Here is a 24,455-nt window from a genome sequence, read left to right on the forward strand (position 1 = left end):
AATCATGAAAGGCAAGGACCTACATCCAAGATTATTCTATCCCGCAAACCTATCATTTAGAATGGAACAGAAGATAAACTACTTCCCAGATAAAGTCAAGTTAAGGAGTTCATCTTCACCAAGCCCTTATTGTATGAAATGTTAAAGGGACTTATCTAAGACAAAGAAGATGATCAAAAATACAAACAGTAAAATGACTATTAACAACTGAAACTAAAAACAACAAACTAAGCAAACAACTAGAACAGAGTCACAGAAATGGAGATCTTATGGGGGATTATCAGTGGGGCAGGGGAGAGGAGTGAGAATGGGGGAAAAGGCACAGGGAATAAGATACATAAATGGTAGGTACAAAATAGACAGGGGGAGGTTGGGAATAGTATAGAAAATGTAGAAGCCAGAGAACTTACATGTATGACCCATAGACATGAACCAAGGCGGGGGGATTTGGGTGGGAGGGCGTGTGCAGGCTGGAGGGGAATACAGGGGGGAAATGGGACAACTGTAATAGCATAATCAATAAAATATATTTAAAAATATTTATTTTATTTAAAATATATTTTTAAATATTTAAAAATAAAAAATTATAAAAAAAAAATAAACAACTATAAACAGATATCTCTATTCCACTATGAGTCAGCAACCACACCTTATTCATCAATATGTTTTTACCATCTAACTCAGTGCCTGGCACATGGTGGGTACTTTGCTTCATGATTGAGTGGATAAATTTCTTTGATCTTGATGAAAACACATATTTTGAGACTAGAGATTACATTTCTTTGTAATATTCTAATACTAAATGGAGAAAAGAGGAAAGAAAAAGTAAATACAGGTAACAATCTTGAAAATACAGAATTACTATGGGCTTTGTTATTGTTACTCTGCCAAAATGTTAAACCAGATCTTTAGTTCACAAATGGTGACTCCTTTCCCAGTATTAGTAGATTTTTGTTGGAAGTTTTATTTATTTATTTATTTATTTATTTATCTATCTATTTCTCTGTTTATTTATTTATTTTTATTGTTGACACTATTAGTAATGTCCCCCATCTCCCGCCCTTTGCCTACCTCCACCCAGGTCCCTTTCCTGCCCCCTCCCCAAATGCCTTCTCCACACTACTGTCTGTGTCCATGGGCTATGCATGTATATATTCTTTGGTGAACTCTTCATCTTTTATTTAGTCCGTCCCCTACCAACACCCTCCCATCTTACAGCTACCAGTCTGTTCCATGTATCCATGCCTCTGGTTCTGTTTTGTTCATCAGTTTATTTTGTTGATTAGATTCCACATATAAGTGAGATCATATGGTATTTGTCTTCCTCTGACTAGCTTATTGCACATAGCATAATGATGTGCAGGCCCATGCATGCTGTTGCAAAGGGTAAGATTTACTTCTTTTATACAGCCAGGTAGTATTTCATTGTACAGATGCACAAAAGCTTTTTTATTCACTCTTCTACTGATGGGAACTTGGGCTGTTTCCAGATCTTGGCTATTGTATATTGTAAATAATGCTGCTACGAATATGAAGGTGCACAGATTCTTTCTCATTGGTGTTTCGGGATTCTTAGAAGTGGGGTCAATGGGTCAAAAAGCAGTTACATTTTAATTTTTTGAGGAAACTCTATACTGTTTTCCACAGTGGTTATACCAATCTCCATTACTAACAGCAGTACACTGGGGTTCTCTGTTCTCCATGTCCTCACCAGCACTAGTTGTTTGTTGATTTATTGATGGTAGCTATTCTGACAGGTGTAAGGTGATATCTCATTGTAGTTTTAATTTGCATCTCATTTTTAAAGACAATAACAAATCTAACTGGATAAAGATCAAATGAATAACTCCAAACTAGATGTGACTTTTTTTAACTTTGTTTCACATTATTAAAGTTTTTTTCAATCACAGTTTACATGCAATATTAATTTGTATTAGTTTCGACATAGTGTACTCTTAGTGGTTCGATAATCATATACTTTACAAAGTGTTCCTCTGATATTTTCAGCACATATCTGACACTATACATAGTTATTACAATATTACTGACTATATTCCCTATGCTGTACTTTATATCCCTGTGACTATTTTATAACTACCAATCTGTACTTCTCAATCCCTTCAGCGTTTTTCCAGTCTCCAAACCCTCCTCCCCTCTGACAGCCATCGGTCTATTCTCTGTATCTATGTCTGTTTCTGTTTTGTTTGTTTGTTTATATTGTTCTTAAAATTCTACAGGTAAGTGAAATCATATGGTAATTATCTTTCCCTGATAGACTTATTTCACTTAGCATAATACCCTCTAGGTCCATACATGTTGTTGCAAATGGTAAAATTTCATTCTTTATTGTGAACAAATAATATTCCATTATATATCTTTTATCCACTTTCTGTTGATGGATGCTTAGGTTGTATTGCTTCATAGCATTGGCTATTGTAAACAACACTGCTTTGAACATGGGGGTGCATATATTTTTTCAAATTAGTGTTTTGGGTTTCTTCAGATAAATCCCCAGAAGTGGAATTGCTGGGTCATAAAGCAGTTCCATTTTTAATTTTTTGAGGAACCTCCATACTGTTTTCCACACTGGCTCCACCAGTCTGCATTCCACCAACAGTGCGTGAGGGTTCCCTTTTCTCCACATCCTTGCTAACACATTGTTTGCTGACTTATTGATGACAGTCATTCTGTGGTGATATTTCACTATGGTTTTAATTTACATCTCTCTGATGATTAGTGACGTTGACCATCTTTTCATGTCTACTGGCCATCTGTCTGTCTTTCAAGAAATGTCTATTCAGGTGTTTTGCCCATTTTTTAATTGAATTGTTTGTTTGGTGTTGAGTTCTATGAGTTCTTTATAAATTTTGATATTAACTTCTTATCAGATGTGCTATTGGCAAGTATGTCCTCCCATTCAGTGGGTTGTCTTTTTATTTTGTTGATCATTTCTTTGCTGTGCAAAAACATTTTAGTTCTACATAGTCTGATTTGTTTATTTATTTACGTTTTTGCTTCTTTCCCTTGTCTGAAGAGATATATCAGAAAAAAATATTACTAAGAAATGTCTGAGATTTTATTGCCTATATTTTCTTCTAGGAGTTTTATGGTTTGAATCTTCCATTTAAGTCTTTAATTCACATGAGTTTATTCTCGTATGTAGTGTAAGAAGGTGGTTTAATTTCATTTTTTACATCTATTTGTTTTCCAAACATCATTTATTGAAGAGACTGTCTTTACCTCATTACATGTTCCTGCCTCCTTTGTCAAATATTAATTGACCATAGAGACATGGTTTTATTTCTGTGCTGTCTGTTTTGTTCCATTGTGCTATGTGTCTGTTCTTATGCCCATACCATGCTGTTTTAACTACTATATCCTTTTGGTATAGTTTGGTATCAAGTAGCATGATTTCTCCAGTTTTGTTCTTTTTTTCCTCATTATTGTTGTAGCCACTCAGTGTTTGTTGTAGTTTCATATAAATTTTTGGGTTATTAGTTCTAGTTTTGTGAAATATGCTTTTGGTATTTTGATAGGAATTACACTGAATCTATAGATTGCTTTTGGTAGTATGGCCATTTTAATGATGTTAATTCTTCCTATCCATGAGCATGGTATATACTTCCATTTATTTGTATCATCTTAATTTCTTTCTTCAAGGTCCTATAAATTTCCAAGTACAGGTCTTTTACCTCCTTGGTTAAATTTATTTCCAGGTATTTTATTTATTTTTGATGCAGTTGTAAATTAGATCTTTTTAAAAAGATTTTATTTGTTTATTTATTTCAGAGAGGAGGGAAAGGGAAAGAGAAAGAGGGAGAGAAACCTCAGTGTGAGAGAGAAGCATCAATCTCATATATGCCCCGACTGGGGACCTGACCTGCAACATAGGCATGTGCCCTGACCAGAAATCAAACTGGTAACCTTTTGCTTTTGAGGTTGGTGTTGAAGTAACTGAGCCAGCCAGTCAGGGTGGGGTTGTGTTCTTAGTTTTTCTGGTAGTTCATTATTGGTATATGTCTTTGACTTTTTTATATTAAGTGAATTTTCTAACCCTTAGCTATGAAGGATTCGTAGGTTTTGAAATTCAAAGTAGGAAACTCTAGAGTTTGTAAAGTGTGTAGCCAGCCTTCCTTCCTTCTTCCCTCCCTCCCTCCCTCCCTCCCTTCCTTCCTTCCTTCCTTCCTTTCTTCCTTCCTTCCTTCCTAATATGAGGTCATCATGCATATAAAACACGCTCAAGTGTAAGGTAGTAAACTGAATCCTGCCTAATACACTCTAGGTAATTAAGTGGAAGGTTTGTGTCTGAATTGCGAAGAATTTTCCGTTTTGCCTTGTGACTGCAACAGTCGTGTGGTTATCTAGAAATTACAGGGAATTTGCCCTATGCTGCAGTCAGGAGGTCCTTCCGTGGTTGAGGAGCATTGAGTAAGTGCTTATTAAAGTGTCAGTTCAAGAGGGATTTTTTAATTATAAAAAGTCAGTTTAGCTTTAATATTGCAACACCTTTTTATCATTTTTAAATGTTTCTTTTACCTTTTATTTAGACCTTATTGAAAGTTTTTTTGTTAGCTAGCAGTGTTTTAGTTGTGATGCTCCTCCATCTCCCCTAAACATAGAATACAATTTTTAGTTATTGTAAAAAAAAGGCAAAATTGTCATTAAAATTTTGATATTACTTTGAGCAGTGATTATTGTTTGAGTGCTTTTAATTGAATGAAATGTGCTAAGTTACATAGATCTGTACTTTTTAAAAATGTAAGCATTTTAGATTTATACATACCTTATGCACCTTTTATATTTAACATTATTTTTTAGGTTGATTATTTAAGTAATAAACAGGAATATTTAAATATGTAGCTTCAATACAAAAATTTTAGTTGTTTTTTTTTTTTTTTTTTTAAGATTTATTTATTTTTAGAGAGGGAAGGGAGGGAGGGGGGAGAGAGAGAGAGGGAGAGAAACATTAATGTGCGGTTGCTGGGGGTTATGGCCTGCAACCCAGGAATGTACCCTGGCTGGGAATCGAACCTGGGACACTTTGGTTCCCAGCCCGCGCTCAATCCACTGAGCTACGCCAGCCAGGGCTAAATTTTAGTTGTTTATGAGGTGAAATGCAAAATACAATAAATTTAGTTGTTTGGGAGATGAAAAACAAAAAATACAAAATTGTAGCCATTTAGGAGATGACATGCATATTTGTATATTGATAATCTTTTATTAAACCATGTAAATAAACATTTTTGAATCAATTCTAACTTTAGGATTATTTTTTGTGCCTCTGTAATACATTCCAGTGGGCTCATTTATCAATTTTATGAGTAGCATACGTAAATTTAGTTCATCTGCCTATTTATATACTTTAAATAGACCAATGTAAACACTTCTTATCTGCCATATGTTGGAATGTTTTACTAAAGACAAAACTTTCTAGTCAATAAAGATGGCATTGAATTGCACTGTTTTGGAAAAAAAAGTTAAGTGAACTAGATGCCTGTTAATCTGGTTCTTTAAATATCATAAACAAAAGTATCAGAATGTGTTTCCAAGGACAAAGGCAGAGTTTTCCGGGCTTTCATTGGTTGTTGCCTTGTCCTGTCCCACAGCCATCCTTAATTGGCTTTGGGTAGATAGGAATCACATACGCAGGGTGACATTTATTGCTTTCCTAGTTGTTTCTTTGCACCGAGCCCTGAGATTCCCAAGGAGTAACTATAGAAGATTTCTTTCATTTTGTCCCTGTCCTACGAGAGGAGATCATTTTAAGAAGAGCAGGCATGAGTTTGAGTGCGAGAAGAGTCACTCTGCCTGCAATAACGCCAATAGTTCTGCAGAAGAGGGTATGTGGCTTCTGTAGCCATGTTTTCTTGCTGTTTTTTCCCCGTTACTTTGTGTTTAATTAATGTGTAGGAAACTTTAGTTACATATCGTGAGTGAGTTATGTTTCATTGAGGCTATAGGCAATTAAAGAATGTATTATTGAAATTATACTGGAAACACGCTGCACTGGAACATCTCTGTGGTCAGAGCTCCATGTAAACGCAGCTTGGTCTCAGTTTCAGGGAATTGTAGTTTAGGGACTATATTGAAGGTTTTTTTCCCCCCTTCCACTGTAACTTCAGGCCTCTTTGCCTTTAGTACACTAGGAAATCTGCTAGCTATTATGTTTTATATTTGTATACTGAGGAACAGTTTATTTGTTTTACTGTAATTTATAGTACATCCATTTTCATTGTTGAATGTACTATATAATTGTTCTACTGTTTACACATGTGGCACCAGTTTATTTTTCTCTGGTTTCTACCAGTTTCTATTGAGTTTCTCCCTATTTACTTAAGAAAAACTTTCCATTAAATATCCCTGTGAAAGTGCTTTCCGTTAATTATTAATGCAGTCAAGCCTGTGCATGAAAATAGTTTTTCTGTTAGTTTTTTGTAAAGATTATTTTCATGTCTTACTTGTTAACAGTGTATTTTATAAAGTAATAAATACATGGCATAATGTACTATTTAAGTGATACTGAATATACTAGGCTTCTCTTGAAAATATACCTAATAAGAATATTGAATTGAATTCTTTAAAGAATCAAATCTTTTGTGTAGAAAAAGAAAGCACCAAAAACACATTTTTCGCAATATTCTCTCTGAATGATTTCGGTGCTACTAGAAACTGCAATGTTTATATTCATACTTGACTTTTAATAGTTAACTGTTAGTTAACTATTAGTGTATTCCATTTAGTCAAAGGTCATGGTTTAATTTATTTGAAAATGACAGCTCTAACAATTAAGGTGGACTTTAAAAACAAGTGTTTCTTCTTTTTTGTTTTAAATGTTCAACTTTTCAACTTATTTTCTTATCCTACCATTTACTCAGTAGGGTCATTTTATTTGGAACTGGAATAGTATGTAGTAATTTTGCCAACATTTGCTCTTAATATTTCTTGATTCCTTTCTCTCATTTTTAGCAAATTTAATTAAAAATATTTTGCTTTGAGCTTGAGTCTTTATTCCAATTACGACTGGGCAGTACACTGATAATGACCATAGTTTCCTGAGGGGTTGGGAATGTGAAAAGGCTTATTAACATATCAAATCTGTGTTGTCCTGTTTTTCATCTTTATCCAGTTAACACTGCAGTTTAGATTGACCATGAAGTGTTCACCACGAGGTCTTTTTGGACAGTGTGTTTGGGTGGTGGCAAGCATGCCACCTTGACTCTCCGTTCATGAGCTGTGTGACCTTGGGCAAGTCACTGACGCTCTGAGAGCCGTTCTTTCCTCATTTGTAAGATAATGGCTTAGAGATTTTCATTAAATGCTCTAAGTCTTGTTTGCATCTAATTCTGTGAATTGTATATTATATTTTGTATTTTCATAGTTATAGTAAGTATTTAAACCATTTTTTATTTTCTTATAGTATTAAACATTAGACAAAGATGGTATCATTTTTAAAGACTTTGAGCAGCTAGTTAGTCTGGGGAAATTGGTGTGAATACAGTTTGGCTCTGACTGGTAGGTAGCAAATGAAGGGGACTCTGGAAAGATGATTGTAATTGCTGTTAGTTCTGAGCTGCCACTGGACACATCATTATGATTTCTCTTGGTCTATTTATAATAAGCTTCTTGCTGGATTTCTATTATAATAATTATGTAAGTCAAAATTCCCTAAGCCCAAATCTATCTTAATCTTTTCCATTGAGTACACATATTAAATGTTCATATAATTTAGCACATTATCATTTGAAGAAAGTACTTGCACTCTTTCTTTCACCTGACATTTTAACCTCCAAAAGACCCATTGCCTATAAAATTGTTCTGAAATGTTAATGTATCTTATTTTAGGAATTGGATATTTTTTCTGACTAAAAAACATCCATCTGCTCTGGTTACACCATGACTTTTTTTCTAACATAGAAAATTTTTCCACACTTGTGATTAACTTGTCATTTTTTATATGCACCATAAGATGACCTTACAAATCAGTACAAGCATTTCTCATAGTATTCTGAGGGGAGCTTCTCATTTTCCCCAAAGGCAGGTACTTTTGCCACAGGTTGTAATAAAGTTTGCTCATCCTTAATGAGTAGTTCTCACAAAATAATTTGCCAGTTGCAATCCTAATCATTTGAAAAGCTGAGTGTATTTCTGAAAATGCTTAGTAGCACTAGGGAGTAAATTTCTAATCAGCTCATGTATGTGGCCAAAAGATCCTCCTGAGGATGGTTAGGGACCTGAATTTTAAATATGGTCCTTAACATTGTATGGGTCCTTTTTTTATAGCAGAAAAGATACAGTTTGGTCTTTGAAGAACAGAGTATTTTGGTAGAGTCCCTATCAAGCAAATTGTAAATAAATTTTTGGCCTCCTCTAATTGTATTTAGAACTGATTTCCTTTATTCTAGTGAATCAAGATTCTAGTGAAGATGGCTTTATCATATCCTTCACAAATTATTGTAACCTACAACAGTTTTGAATGAATCCTTTACTTTATAGCATTTTTATTAGCTAACTACTAGGTTATGTATTTATTTTTTAAGAGGAGAAGACTGAGTCTCATGGGTGTTGAGTGACTTATGCAAGGTCACTCAGAAGGTCAATGGCAAAGCTAGAAATAGAATCTAGGTCTTGTGACTTTCAGTGTGTTTCTCCTAGATACGTGTTACCTCTTGAAATTAATATGTTAATGAAATTGCCTCATGGTGTGTATAATTGCCATTCATCTTCTAGTCCAGAATTAGCTTAGTCAAATTCTTTCATCTTTCTTTGTACCTCCACCAACTCCCATATGCTCTAATGTAGAAAACATTTTATTCAGAAAGCAATTGTAAGCAACAAAGTGAGTGTGAGTGATTTTGTGTGTGTGTGAGACAGAAAGAGAGAGAGAACAGACAATTTTAATTCAGAGCTCTAGATTGGTACATTGCATCAAAAAACATTTTAAGGTCTCAAAAAGTTAACAAAAGACTCAAACATTCTAAGGTATAAATGAAATACAATATAAAATATTTTTAAATATTTTTTTCAAATCACGTTTTTTATAGAAAGGCTGCAGGGTCATAAGGCCAGATGTCCATATGGGGTAGGAATATTTCATGCCTCTATCAGATTAATGTTGTTTTGCAAATTACACATACAAACATTTCTGCATTCTTTATTAATACTGTCGTTACAGAGGTGTTGATAAAAACACATGATCCCGAGGTCTTCTGAAATCTCAGGAAAAAGGGATAATGTTTAGAATATATTTTTCTTAAAACTTATATCCTTTTAAAATATGAAATTCATGAGTATAATGGGGAATAATATCATTTACCAGAAGATTCAATTCCCCATCTATATAAGACAATAGTTTATATGACATTCATTTCTTTCTTCATACAATATAAATCATTGCTATAATTAAAAAAATGATTTTGTAAATAATGAAACAGATCATATCACTCTTTTGTCCAGAACCTTTAAAATACATACAGAATCAGTCCCCATGTATGCAGCATTCAGTCTGCGTCAGGGCCTGGACCCTGCAGTTTCCCAGCTCCATGCGAAGCCTCCACTCCAGCACATTGTTTTCTCCTCGTGCTCATAACAGTGTTTGCTGTTTGTCCTTCTGTTCTTCTGGTCCCAGCTTTGTGCTCAGTGGGCTACAGATAACTCAAGGCTCCTGTTTGCTTTTCCAAAGGTTGTTTATTGCCTCTGTCCCAGCTCAGGCTGTGGTACCATCTTGAAGCCTTCTAATAGTCTTTCGCATCTACCTTCATGGTATCTTGATTCAGTCTCAGTGAACATAACTTTGTTACTCATTTCTCAATTCAGTAACTATTGTCATGCAACATCAATTTTATTGTTACCTTGTACAATATTTAAGACTTGTTAGCTATGCCTAGGTGTATATCTTATGCTTTCTGGCTTTTAAAATTTGACTTTAAGTCTTCTCTATGGATCTTGTATATTTTTGTATATCTTATGCTATTCAGTTTTTAAAATTTGTCTTTTTTTGTCTTACAACTAGATTTTTAAAATTTAAGAGAAAGGTTCTTTAAATACAGTGCTTTATCAGTTACAGGCTGAATATAATTTCATGTAATCAATAAAACTCAAAAGAAGTATATTAAACAGGGGAGAGATTTATTTTTCTTTTACTTTACATGTATAAAAAGAATGGGTCTCAAGTAATGTAGCAGCCTCACAATGTCCTCAGGCAGCTAAGCTCCTTCTTGCTTTCTATTATATCTTCCTTAGTGTGGGTCCCTTTTCCTTTTATGGGAAGATAAATGCAGATCTGCAGACATCCTGTTCACATTCCTCACATATAAAATGGGAAGGACACAGGGCCCGCCAGCCAGTTCTGTTAGATGTTAATGTGCTACTCTGAAATAACCAGGAGCTTCTGCTTACATCTTATTGGCCAGGATTGTGTCACATGGTCAACCTTGGACTCAAGGGAGGCCAGGAAATGTAGGCCTTGAACTTATTAATACACGACCCTCATCAGAACCAGGATTCATTAGGAAGGGTGGCCCCTGGTGGCAACTGGCCATCTCCACTACAAGTAGATTAGACATATTAGGCCTTCAGGATATATTTGTCCCTTTGATTTTTATTATTGTCATGACAGGTACAAAATATGGTTGTGATTCTTGAACACATCTGTTTCTATTACTTGTATGCAGAGAGTAGAAGATGTGCTGAATGGGGAGAGAGCAGGTTTCCTGAGGAGGGGAGGTTCATGGAAGTCCACAGATGGTGCCCTAAGTTCAGATGGATGGCTCGTTTGGAACGAGGCCATGATGGGGTAGTGAGTATCGTTATTGCTGTTTACCCAGAGTTCTCATTGTTGCCAAACCTTGACCCTTCTGCTGCCCTTTAAATTTTTTATAGGGGGTAACTTACTTGCATAAAGACATAGTGACTAAATTGTATGTTAGACACAGGTCTGTAGGAGTGTTTAGAACTTCCTCAGAAATGCATTACTTGCTTTAAAAAATTTATAATAATAACCTCTAATATCAACTGAGTGCTACCAGTTTGCCAGCATCTGGTCCATTTTATAGTTGAGGAATCTAAGGCTCAAGACCGGTTAGCTGGCTGTCTAGGACCTGCTCACAGAGCCAGCTCTGGAGTCTGTCATTGCCGTGAGCACCTGGACTGAACCTGCATGAGAACAGGGCCCATGCCCCATAGCATTGTGTAAATCACAGTGCCCAGTCCACGTTGGGCAATGAAGGTGGGTTAAAAATAGCTGGCTGATTAACAGTCTCAGACTTTTGGCTCGGGCCAGCCTGAGGGTTGGCTCTCCTGGCTGTGCCCCAGCACCCTAAGCCCAAACTAGAGAATAAGACTCTCTCTTTGGCAGAAAAGGGAAGCAAGACCTTTGGTAATTTCAGATATTAAGCCCTCTGAGAGAATAAAGATATTTTACCCCTGTAGGATATTTAAAATATTTTCTCTTAAGACAGTTCAAAAAGGGAAATTAACAAATCATCTTGGCAAAAACAGCATTGTTGGTAAGTGATTATAACTTCCTAATTGGACATGCGTATTTGGACATGCACATTTATTTGTTCTTGTAAAAAGGTCAGGAGTATTATTTCTTATTTTCAGAAGTCAAATTAGTTTGAGTAGTTCTGTCAAAATTTGAAGAAAAATTTTGATATTACCATTCTGAATGCCAGAGAGAACTCCACTTAGATTTCTGGTGAGGTGATCACACGCACACACACACAGATACCAACCAATTCTTCTTATTGAAGTTTACGATGTAGGCATGATTTACATTAAAAATTCAAAGAATTAAGACTATTTAAAAATAGACTTAAACTTCACTACAAAGCTTGTAATGACATTAAGCAAGAACTCCATAGGGTTAATAGTGTTAAAGTTCTAATTTCCAAAACATCGCATTTCTTTTTCTCCTTGCACCCACTGACAAATCAAGGCTCCCTCTGCTGGCTGTTTCACTATATGCAATTTTCCTAGCAAATTATGCTAAGGAAAGTGAAAATACAAACAACTTTTTTTTTGACATTTAGAAAGGTAGATCTTTGGGACATAAAAGCATTTTTATGTCCTGGTGTATAATTATATAGTACTTGTCTCTAAGTTGTTGTGTAGAAGCAGCAGCTTAAGGCTGCCTGGAAATTGGGCCAGCTGAGTGGAAAGAGCAGGATCAGCTCAGAGCCCAGGGGCAGGGTCCCATGGCTGGCTCTGCCCAAAACCAGCCACAGACCCCCTGGCAAGTCACACCCTCTCCAGCCTTAGCAACTTCATTTGTGAAGTGAAAGGGTTTTACTGAATATTCTCCAAGAGCCCTTCTAATCGTTAGTATTTTATGATTCTAACAGTATTAATTCCATTTCTTTTGTAGGAGTGTGGTCTACATGTGTTGTTCAGTGATACACAGTAAATATTTAGAAAATGAAGCAAAGGTAAAGTTACAAAGATGGATATAAAATCATTTACTCCTAGTGCTCTCCGATCATGGGAACGTTAGGTCTAGAAAGTGGTACTTTGTTTGGTGTTATTATAAGTTTACCTCAAATGCCCCAGAAAGACTGAACACAGCGTATTTCATTGATTCTGTGGCACCTTAAATTATAAGATGCGTCATTATTTTCTATGCTTCCCATTAAACAAACTATGGCGTACCACTGATGGTAAATTACATCCAACTTTCAGTGAAGTTAAATGTGAGAAAATGTGCTTTTAAGAATCAGTGAAATAAGGTAGTTCCTAAAAGTGCTTCAGCTGATGCCAGCCAGCTCAAGAACTGGAATAAAGTCCTATATGCCCTGGGTTTTAATCAGTCTCTTTCCTGCCATCTCATTTTCCCTTTCTGTCTTCTAAACATTTCTTCCTCCCCTCCTCAACGTGTCCTTTCTCACTGTGTGAAACGGTTTTAACTTTTCTGCTTAGACATGTCTGATGGTTATTCTGGGAATAAAGAATTGCTTAAAAACTGAAATGAGATACTGGAATAACACTGTGTCCAACATAAGCTTGACCAGAGGCTTTTTTTTTTTTTTTTTGCTTTAAATATGAATAAGCATTAGCACTTGTGAAGGTTTCTTTCACTTCAAAGATGAATTAGTCAGCACTGGCATCTTCGCAGGAATTGCATGAGTGTTAAACATACTGAGGTTTCAGAGAACACCCCTTGGATGAAGTCATTGGAAACACCAGTGTGGGATTTGTGATCTGACCCCCTTTACCATTCATACTGGATTCAGGTCCTAGAACAACATTTATACATACATATGTATACGTGTGTGCATTTGTGCATCATGGGTCAAGATATTTTTGGATGTAGTTTTTAAAGTTTGCCTTCTTTTGTAATGAAATTGGAGCTTTTTTTGTTTGTTTGTTTTTGCCTTTTTAAAAGCCACACAACAGAGCAAACTGAAAGAGCTTCCAATTTCTCTTTGTAACATTGCACCACCCACTTGAACTAGGTAGGGTCTTTCTGTCCTTTAAGGAAAAAGGAAGCCCAACGAAGGGGAGTCTGCAGGGCTCTTGGCCTGAGGCAAGGTGAGCAGAAAGGTAAAGAACAGAGTAGAAGCACAGAGTAGAGCAGAGGGACTTTAAGGAGACTTTCTGGGCCTCCCTTGGGCTGAAGACTGTCTTTCTTCTCTTGGTTGGAAGCCTAGACGTGGCATGATTCGGCAGTGTCACTAATCTGAGCTGCCAGGTGTAGCAGTGCTAAATCCTCTGCCCTGCCAAGTGTGGCTCATTTCCAGTGGTGAGCCACACTGGGCCTCTTTGGCCTGGCCTGATGCTGGCTGGGAAACCAATTCATATCATCCTTGCCTTTGAATTCATATCCAGAACTCCTGGAAAATCTGTAGGGATCCCAGTAACACAGGTCCTTTAACTCTGAATTAGTTCTTATCTTTATCAGTCGTGCCCTATGATTTTCCTGTTGAAATGTAGTAATGTGCAAATGTACACAGTTCAGTTTGTACAGAGATGGGATGGGGGTGATCCGTCTTGTGACCTTGAAGATTGTAGACTAATGGAAAGAACCTGGGTTAGTGGTGACTTGATGAAATCGCCCCACCAAAGTCCTGGCCTGTCTGCCTCTGTTTTTGAATGTGAGGAAAAACATAAACCTCAATTTTGGAGGGTGTCTTTTCTGTTACTTTTAGCTGAATCTGTTCTTGAATGATTATATCATCATGTGATTATTTATCCCTATTTTTCACATCCTTGTAATCACATTCTTGTAAAACTGTCTTTTAAAACTTAATTCTATATTTTCATTCATTGAGAAAAGGTACCCTATCATTTATATATCTTACAATAACCCCTTATTGTTGGCCCCCTCTGTAGTTTGCAGTGATGGGGAGCACTGTTCAGCTGTGCTGGGCAAAGATCTTTCTTACGTAGGCACCTGTGATTCCTCATCTGGTCCTCGTAACTTTGTCCCTCTGATCTTGGCAGAATATTCTGGGTAGTGTTCTGTACATATTTTTGCTTCTTCAGTCCTCAGTATCTTTTCTCATAATATTGTCCCACTCAGATACCCTCCTACCTTCTTTTTTTCAAATTTCTACAGAATTCCAAACTTGAAATGGACCATAGAAGTTACCTGATTCACCCTTGTTTAATTCACATGTTGCATGAAAACTTCCCTGTATTTTCTGTTTGGTCTATGTGTTTCTCTTCTTTTTTAGAGGTTTTTCAGACCTCCTGAGGTTTCAAAGCTGCTATTTTGGGAATTCCTAATATTGTCTTCCATTGGGCTACCATGATGGCTTCTCTCATCACTAAAAGAATATCTCTGTTCACTGTGTGCCCAGAACTGTGCTAACTGCTGGGGACATAACAGGGAGAAAACGTTGATGTCCCCCCTGCATTTTCAGCCCTTTGAGTCATGGAGGCCTGTTCATAGTAATTACATGCATGGAACAAAGGGCCTGGCCCTAAACTGGGAGCGTTACTGAAAGCTTCCCATCACAATTGATGGTTAATTGGATGGATGCGTGTTGAAGGTGGGAAGACCTCAGAATTCTGGGCAGCAGAAACAGTATGCGCAAATGTCCTGTGATAGGAAAGAGCATGGCTATTTCAAGAAACTGAGAAAAAAAAAGTATGGCCAGAGATCAAGAATAACAAAGAGATGATAGGAAAATAAAGTTGGAAGGAGCCATAGGAGTATGGAATGGATCTGTTTGTCAATCAATTCCTGTAGTATTTATATTGATGATAATAATCTGTTTTAAGTTAATATCATAACTAATCAAACATTTATTGCTCATGCTCAAGTAAAATGTTTTGTTGACTGTCTCTTTTGATAGAAAGAATTTAAGACTTCGTATTACCTGATTTCTCTGAATTGTACTGTTTGGCTCAAACTAAGTATTTGACAGCTAGCAAAATAATACAGGATGGTAGTAGAAAGCAGCAGCTTTTCTTGAGCAATCGGGGTCTTTTGGAACAATCTTTTTTTTTTTTAACATAACATTTTATTAGAGATTTGGAATAAGTAATAATGAATGCATTATTTTCCATTCTCTTCAAGAGAACATATTAAGTTGCTTAATTCAAAATACCTGAGCTGTCTTTTCTTATCTTAGGACACTGTGTTCCTTATTTAGAAAAGCCAGGGCTACTGTGACCTTGATGTAAAAATATTTCACATGACTTAGGTACATCACATATCTATTAAAAATAATAGAGGAAAAAACCTTAAACATTAAAAGATGACTTTATACTATACTTTGATGGTAAACTTTTGAAGAGCTGTAGAAATAAGCTTTGCTTTGGGACCAGGTTGGGAGCAAATTTCTATGGGCCGTGTTTCTTACCTTCTGTTACATAAAAACAATATGTGATACAATAAATAATATTAATAGATATAATAAATAAATGAACATTTTCTGTTTAAAAGTTGTATACTTTTCATCATAAGATCTTGGTATTAAATATGGTGTTTAAATTATTTTGAATTAGTACTAATTAAAAAGAGTTAAATGTGATCTTTAAATGTAGTTAATTTAAAAACTAAATTTGTGATCCTAAAATAGAAACTTTGGCTAGAAGATAACCATGCTCCATGCTGCAAAAGCCTTTTTCCCCTCCTCTTTCCTCTCTTCTTCCCTCCTTCCTCCTCCCTCCCTCCCTCCCTCCCTCCCTCCCTCTGTTTCTTTCTTTCTTTCTTTCTTTCTTTCTTTCTTTCTTTCTTTCTTTCTTTCTTTCTTTCTTTCTTTTCTTCCTTTTCTTTCTTTTCTTTCCCTTACTTTTTATCATATGGATCCTTGCTCATATATTTATGTTTAATCAATGCTCTTTTAATATTAAGTTTATTGGGGTGACATTGGGTTAATAAAATTATATAGGTTTCAAGTGGACAATTAATTCTGTCATACATCATCTGTATATTGCATTATGTGCCCACCACCCAAAGTCAACCTTCTTCCACCATCATGTATTTGACCCCCTTTGCTTTTTACTACCCCCAATCCTCCTTCCCTCTGGTAATTACTATAGTGTTGTCTATATCTATGAGTTTTTGTTTGTTTAGCTATGTTTTTCAACCTGGTTAATGATTATCCCTCTTCTTTCTTCCCTCCCAGGAGAAATAAGGGATAAATGGGGAAAAGCTCTTCAGTAGCTACTTACCAAGGGTTTCAAACGCCCCTTTCTTCTTGGTGGCATTGCCAAATGACCAGATCACAGCCCTGAGTGTCTTTCAAACATGTGTGAACCAGGTTAGAAAAGGATGTGGCTGTCCCTTGCCGTCACATTCCCGGGACCTACAGGGGAGAGGCTGACTCTTTAGCCTTGCCAGTGCTTTCCTAAGGCATTCCGTATCTTCTGTTCTGAGAATCAGAATTTCCAGTGATTGTAGAGATAAACACTTGGTGTGCTTTGGGAGCAGAGTGATACATAATTGACTTTCAAACTTGATCTCTTTATTTTTTCAGAAAGTCTTTGTCTTTCTTATTCTTTAAGTATTCTTCTGTTAGTCTCAAAATGTCAGAGGTCTCAAGCCTTTTCCTGAAAAGTTAACCATGTCTTGCTGTCTTTATATTTGAACATTATTGTGTCTACTCTTTTAAAAATGGGTTATGTTATTTTTTTTTAATCTCTTGCCTCCACTTACTTTTTATGGAGGGCAGTCTAGGGAAGTCGAGGTATAAAGTGTATAAACAGACTTGATAAGGATGTCAGCCACGACAGAGATCTGCATTCCCCCTGCAGGGGTTACTCGGTCTGTGTATTGCAATTTCATCGCTCCATGCCAGCTGCTCCCAGAGCTGTTTTTGACTCTGCAAACCACTCCAAAGGCCAAGGTTACTCTGATGGTCAGGATTGCAGCTACGTGGAAGGGCTTTCTAAACACAGCTGGTGTCTGCCCTGCGGGCTGTCCTTGGGTGCTCTCTGTTTACACTGGTGGGATGTGTAGACAGACCCTGTCAGTGCATGTCTCTCTGATAGTGAAGTGTTTGTCCACTGATGAAACAAAGGAACTTCCACTTCTTCTTTAGGTCCAGAGAGGATTTCGTCCTGCTGGTGTGCCTTTTCAAATGATTTTGTAGATAAGTTGATATGATTAATATTCTTCTCACCCTCACCCTTTTGTTTAAGCTGGGAATTTGGGCCACTGAACTGGCAATATATAGTATCCCTTTATTAAATAGCATGATCATATGATCTTCCAATCTCTGTTTTACTCCTCAGGATATAAAGGAAACAGAAGACCAATACTTTAATGATTTTTAAGAACATCTCAGCTATTTGTTTTTTACATGATCACAAAAGTTTTTAACTTAGTTTTTAAAAATACATTTTGTTATTTATTTTGTTTGTTTTTGAGTCAAGAGAGAGGGGGGGTGCGGGGAAGAGAGAGAGAGAGAAACATCAATGGGCTGCCTTCTGCACACACCTGAAACCACAGCCCAGGCATGTGCCCTGAGTGGGAACTGACCTGGCAGTCTTTAGGTTTGTAGGATGACACCCAAACAACTGAGCCACAGCAGCCCCGGTTAACTTAGTTTTAATCCACACTAGTCATGTAGCTTTTCTGATGACTTGAATTTTTTCTTACACAGGAAGTTTTAGTGTAGTAATACTTTTGGCAAGAGGCATATTTTAAGGAGAAATACATAGATGTAAAATGAGACCTTTAATAAAGGGCATCCCACTGGAAGTATAAAGGATTTTTCATAATTACCAAATAGATCTAAGAATATGTATATGTATTTTGGACAAATGTCAGAATTAAATAGGATTAAAAAAAATAAGGGTTTGAAATGGAGCTCCCACAAAGGTATTACATTCTTGTCTCAGCAGGTGTTATTTAAAAAATGAGTACCTGAACCTCTTCTAGAAATTTATGTTGGCCTAGCTCTTCTAAATTTATGTCTTGATTCTTAGCAATTTATTTCTTTCAAATTTGTAGCAACATAGTTTGAAGAAATAATGGCTTTCCTGATTGGTTAGATATCTTTTTCATTTTCCCCATCTTTACCTCTCGCTCTGTTCTTGCCATCTTTATGAATTTGGCTTAAGCTTCAGAGTGTTTTCAATTTTTCACTTTCTTAGCCCCTCTGATATAAAAAATAGAGCATGAAAAATAAGAGGCATGCTTCTGTTACCCCAGGTGATGGAAGTTCACTGTAGGAAAACACAGGGTAGTCAGGGAGCACAAGGAGCACTTTTTACCAGACCCCAGTTCATTGCCAGTCCCCCCTTCCCTGGCGTGGAATGTGCAGCCTGTCTCCGATGGAACTGAAACAACAGCTCATCATTGCCTCCGCACTGGAGCAGCCCCAGGGTTGAACCTTTCTGTCCTCTCAGGAGTGGTCATCTTCACATTGTTTTTGGCAGGGGCACCCTCCAGTGCTCAATCCAGTCATTAATCACAGAAGCATGGAGATACAGTGAACAGCATCCTCTAGAGTCCTTTAGAAGTGGCAAGCAAATACTGAAGGTGCACACTTAAGGATAGTAGCTCCCCCAGATGCAGTCATGGGAGGCACTGAGATTCCAAACAGGTCTTGGAGTCTTAGTGAACCACGCGTATTAACCATGAAATAAATGAACTGAAATGAAAGTTCAAACAATCACATCTGATTTTGACAGTATATTTTCATGGCCCTTTTTATATAATTTTATGGCCGCCTCAATGACTAAAGGTCAGAATTCTCTGCTAACGGCGATATTGAGTCAGTTTTTACCTAGGATTATTGATATGAAGAATTGTGTAACTGTTGCTCATTGGGAAAAATTTTAATTTCCTGAGCATAAAATTTAATCAGTGGTATACTTTATGACAAAATAGTTTTAAGTTAAAATTTACAAATATGCATTGAGTACCTACTGTGTACAAAACACTTTGCTAAGCTTTGCAAGGGCACAAAAATATTTTATTCCTAAGATCTTTATTAAGCCATGTCTTGCCTTGGGCTAGGTCCCTAGGATGTGATGACAAATAGTAAACAAACAGTGGTTTTTCTTATAAGAACTTACTATTACAGTTCAAGAGAAAGGCATCATATAGAAATACAAAATGAGAGCACATTAGAGGGCATGTTACAAAGTCATGGGCATTACTGTTGGGATTGCAGACTGGTACAACCACTATGGAAAACAGTATGGAATTTTCTCAGAAAACTAAAAATGGATCTGCCTTTTGACCCAGCAATTCCACTGCTAGGATTATATCCTAAGAACCCCGAAACACCAATCCAAAAGAACCTATGCACCCCAATGTTCATAGCAGCACAATTTACAATAGCCAAGTATTGGAAACAACCTATATGTCCATGAGTAAATGAATGGATCAAAAAACTATGGTACATTTATACAATGGAGTTCTATGCAGCAGAAAGAAAGAAGGAGCGCGTACCCTTTGCAACAGTATGGATGCAACTAGAAAGCATTATGCTAAGCGAAATAAGCCAGGTGGTGAAAGACGAATACCATATGATCTCACCTTTAACAAGAACCTAAACAACAAAACAAACAAACAAGCAAAATATAACCAAAGACACTGAAATAAAGAACAGACTGACAGAGTTCAAAGGGGAGAGGAGAGGGAATTTCAGGGGAAAAGGGGAAGGGTTTACAGGAACAAGTATAAAGGACACATGGATAAAAACTAGGGGCAGGTGGAAATGGGAGGGAGGAGGGGAGGGCTGGGTGGATAGGTTGGGGTGGGAGTAAAAGATAGAAAATTGTACTGCAACAATTAAAATAAATTAAAAAAAAAGTCATGGGCCTTCAGGGAAGACTTTCCAGAGCAAAGTACCATGGAAGCTGGGGCCAAATGGTAAGTAGGAGTTTAACGAATAAAGCGCATGTGCTGGTAGTGGGAGCATTGATTTCTCATAGAGGATACCTTACATGCAACTAAGAGAGAACACGTTGCAATGTTTTGTCCCATCTGACTAGGATCACAGCTCGACCTGTTCTGTGGGCTGCTATGCTGGGAAGGGTTCAGACTTTCTTCTGTGAGGTTCCACTTCCCTGGTCTCATTTTATCTTTGAGGCTTTATTGACTCTAATTCACTGTTAAATTTTGGAATTTCTTAGGGTTCAGTCCTAGGTTCTGTTTTTTCTTTGTTCTTTTTTCCCCTGCCTTATCCAACCCATTCATGTCCAAGTGTTTGCTTAGCATCTCTAAGCTCCATGATTCTCAAGTCAGTTCTGATCTTAAACTTAAACATCCTTTCACCACCATCATACCTACCCCTCAGTTTCCTTAGGGCTGTGCTCCTTGTTTGCTGCTCCTGCCATCCCTGCCTGCTCTAAATCCATAGAACCTGCCATTTCTTCTTGCCCATGGGCTTTGCACAGCTTGTATTCCCTTAGCTTGAAATGCTCTTTGCCTAGCTAGCTACTGCCCATTCCTCTTTCAGGTCTTGGCTTAAATATTTACCTTTTCACAGATATATTTTGGGCCTTTTCTAACCCTTGTTTTATAAATTAGTACCATGCTGTACTTTTATGCTCTACTTTGTAATTATTGTTTTTTTTTAAATCCTCACCCAAGGATGTGTTTATCACTCTTGGGGTTGGGGGAGACATCAATGTGAGAGAAACATCAATTGGTTGCCTCCTGTATATGCCCCTACTGGGGATTGAACCCACAACCTTTTGATGTATGGGACGATACTCCGACCAACTAAGCCATATGGCCAGGGCTGTAATTACTGTTTTCAGTGCTGCTTTCCCTGATAGACTTTACGCTCTCTGAGTATAACAACCATCTCTTTCTGTGACAGCTCTATAATAATAAAACACAGCAAAGGACACGTACCTTCCATGGGATCTTAATAAACAAGTGAGCTCTTGAGTTAGGTGAATTTTAGTAGCAGAATGTCCTGATTGGATTGGCTATTAGAAAGTTTATTCTGCTAGCAATATAGAGAATAGATTGGAGGGGTTCACAGCAGGAACAAGGGAGATAAGTTGGTGGGTGTTACCACTAGAAGCTTTTAGCCTCCTGGCATACAGAGGATAAAAACACAAAGAATTAAGGTGCTCCTTGATCCAGGAGCTCAGTGATATTCTCAGGACTCTGCATTTCTTGGCATGGGTCTGCATTTCTTGCCATCTTCTGATAATCTTCTCTTGACAAATAGTAGCATCTTCACCCTACATCTGCCCCAGAAAAGAGGGTCCCTTCTGTGGTTATGTGAACAAATACCACACTGGCTCTGACCGGCTCTGATTAGGGCATGTCCCCATTTCTGAAGTGATCGTTGTTGCGAGGGGGATACTGGATGCTGATAGATCAACCTGTGTATTTTCCCATCTGGAGCCGAGGTAGTGGTACACTGGTAAACTGGCTCTAAAAAGAAATGAAAAGTCTTAATTTGTAACATTTGTCAATTTATTTGGTGTATGTACTCCTACTGTGGCTGTTTTCAAGAAGCCTGGCTTGCAAAGTTCTTGAATGTGGAATAATCAGTTCTCACAAGCCAGCTCCAGCAGCTCCAGCATACCATCACTAGCAGAAGTTGGAGCTGCCGGAATCACAGAGACTGATGATGAGGGAGGGAGTGGTGCCCTAAAAGGCAATCAGAATACTGTTACAAGAGGGGTAGGTGCTGCGGAGCCAAGTCCGACAAGTAAGTTTGCACTGTATCAGATGACATGACAAGTAAGTTTGCACTGTATCACATAACATATACTTTGGTGTCATAATTTTATTTTCCTTAAGAAATTCTTAAGTTTTGTATCATTTTCTTGATAACCTTTGTAAGGACTACATAATAATTCCATCCTGTGAAAGTAATGTGTTTACCATTCTTTCATTGTTGAATATTTTGGTTGGTAGAATTATAAATAACACTTTGCTGGACATGTCAAGCCTAAAGCCATTTTCCATATTTAGGACAAACTCATTGAAATAGTTTGCTTAAGTGAAATTAGTGAGCCAAAGGAATGAACCTTTTATGCCTTTGGTAAATATTTTCCAATAGGTGTACACAATAGTTTCCCAGTTTATATCACTACTATCATTGTGAGATAGCAACTATTCCATTGCACTGTGATTAGGTGTGATGAAAAAAAAAATGGATTAAGACAGAATTGACACATCATTTTAATTTGCATTTGTTTGCATTATTAAAAATATTCACATCTTTGTTTTTGTAACAGGTGTATTACATTGAATTTTCTTACCATTTCCCACCTTTGGGTATGTGTGTTTACCTTACTGTACTATTGTCATGGCCATTTGCCTTCTTATGATTAATTTAATTAATATGTAACATAACATTAATATGGGAAATTCTAGCATTGAGCATAGCTTGAGAGGAGTGTTGTGTATGAAACTTGAATTCTATATAATTTAGGGAAACATAACTGCTCTACTAGGTAAGTACAAAGGCACAGTGAGCTAACATGATAAAAGTTTATTTCTCGTTCACATCAAAGCATCATACGAGTCTACTGAGTTGGGCACCTTTGGCGTGGTCATTCGGGGACAAAGTTTCCTTCTATTCCCTGCCTTTCCTCTCCTCTAGGTCCTTGGAGTCATTTCCATCTGACGGAGGGGGTGAAAGAGAACTGGAGGACAATTTGTGGGAGACATTTATGGGCTGGGCTGGGAAGTGCAGACACTGCATGGGCTTACGTTGCACGGACTGCAGCACAATCTCGTGGCCACAGTTCATTGCTGGGGAGGAAAGAGAAGGATTGGGTGAATGTCTAGCCAGACTTTGGCAAAACTTTTATGCCTGAAGTGGAGAAATCTTTTCAAGAAGTCTGATTCTCTTTACTGGTTTTATTGTTTGAGTGTATCTGGTAATAAATCACCCATGTTACTTGGGTTAGTTAAAGAATTTAAATATGCCATGGAAACGTTAAACTATTGATAAGAGATAACAGAGCTTTTGAGTAGATCAGAGTGGTAGGGAAAAAATATGTTCTTATAATTAATTAAATTAATATATAAAATTCCATCATTAATAATGGCCAATGACGTCAAATGGCCATTGGATTCTAGATGAGAGAGTGGAAGTTGTTGGACAAAGCGACTTGGACACATGGTATAAACAAATCTTGGGATAACTAACATTCACTTAATGTATATGTAAATTAGTTGTAGAGGAAACTATAAGCAATTTGTAAGCAGTTTAACCAATAAGTTTGATGATTTACACTAATGTAATGTTTTTAATACCATATTTTAGCTCATTTTCTTATTTCTACATATGCAGGTAATTAAAGTGTACAGTGAAGATGAAACCAGCAGGGCCTTAGAGGTTCCCAGTGACATAACTGCCCGAGATGTCTGCCAGCTGTTGATCCTGAAGAACCACTACATTGATGACCATAGCTGGACCCTTTTTGAGCACCTGCCTCAAATTGGCCTAGGTAAGGACATAGAATCACACTGACATCATTGCTTTTCTGTCCCTTCCTGTTTTAAGTGGCAAAAATTTTCTTCAGATAGAGGAAAATAAAAGAAAACAGTGAATAATTCTTTATTTTTATTTTTGGTATTGGAGGTTGAGAGATTAAAATAGTAGAGCAAACCCTGGCCAGTGCAGCTCAGTTGGTTGGAGCATCATGCCATAGACCAAAAGGTTGTGGGTTCCACTCCCAATCAGGGCACATACCCAGGTTGCTGGTTTGATCCCCAGCCGGGACATGTGCAAGAAGGCAACCAACAGATGTCTCTCTCTTACATGGATGTCTCTCTTTCTTTTTCCCTCTCTCCATCTCTCTATCTCTTTCCCTTCCTCTCTTTTAAAGTAATGAAAAAAATGTCTTTGGGTAAGGATTAAAAAATAGTGGAACAAAGTGGAAGAATAAAAATATTACACATTCCCCCCGCTCCCATTTAAATAATGATTTATGGGGATTTTAGAGTTAGAGTGTAGAGTCCAAACTGATGGAAAGACAAATTTCACAATAATGTTTAGTAGCACAGTAAACATTTTTAAGAAGTTAAAATAAGCTGTTATTTGGATTATTTTTTTTTTGAATTGATTATAGGG

The 24,455-nt window shown here is 37.0% G+C and overlaps 1 protein-coding gene across 1 annotated transcript in view; it reads left to right on the forward strand.

Moving 5' to 3' along the window:
- GRB14 (growth factor receptor bound protein 14) overlaps positions 1-24,455 on the forward strand; it is a 126,040-nt gene that overhangs the window by 58,075 nt on the left and 43,510 nt on the right. The window contains 1 exon segment of the mRNA XM_028510739.2: positions 23,673-23,829. Within this exon segment, the coding sequence (XP_028366540.1) occupies positions 23,673-23,829 (157 nt within the window).

This window comes from Phyllostomus discolor, chromosome 4 (assembly GCF_004126475.2).
Source record: "Phyllostomus discolor isolate MPI-MPIP mPhyDis1 chromosome 4, mPhyDis1.pri.v3, whole genome shotgun sequence".
In the NCBI taxonomy this organism is placed as follows: domain Eukaryota; kingdom Metazoa; phylum Chordata; class Mammalia; order Chiroptera; family Phyllostomidae; genus Phyllostomus; species Phyllostomus discolor.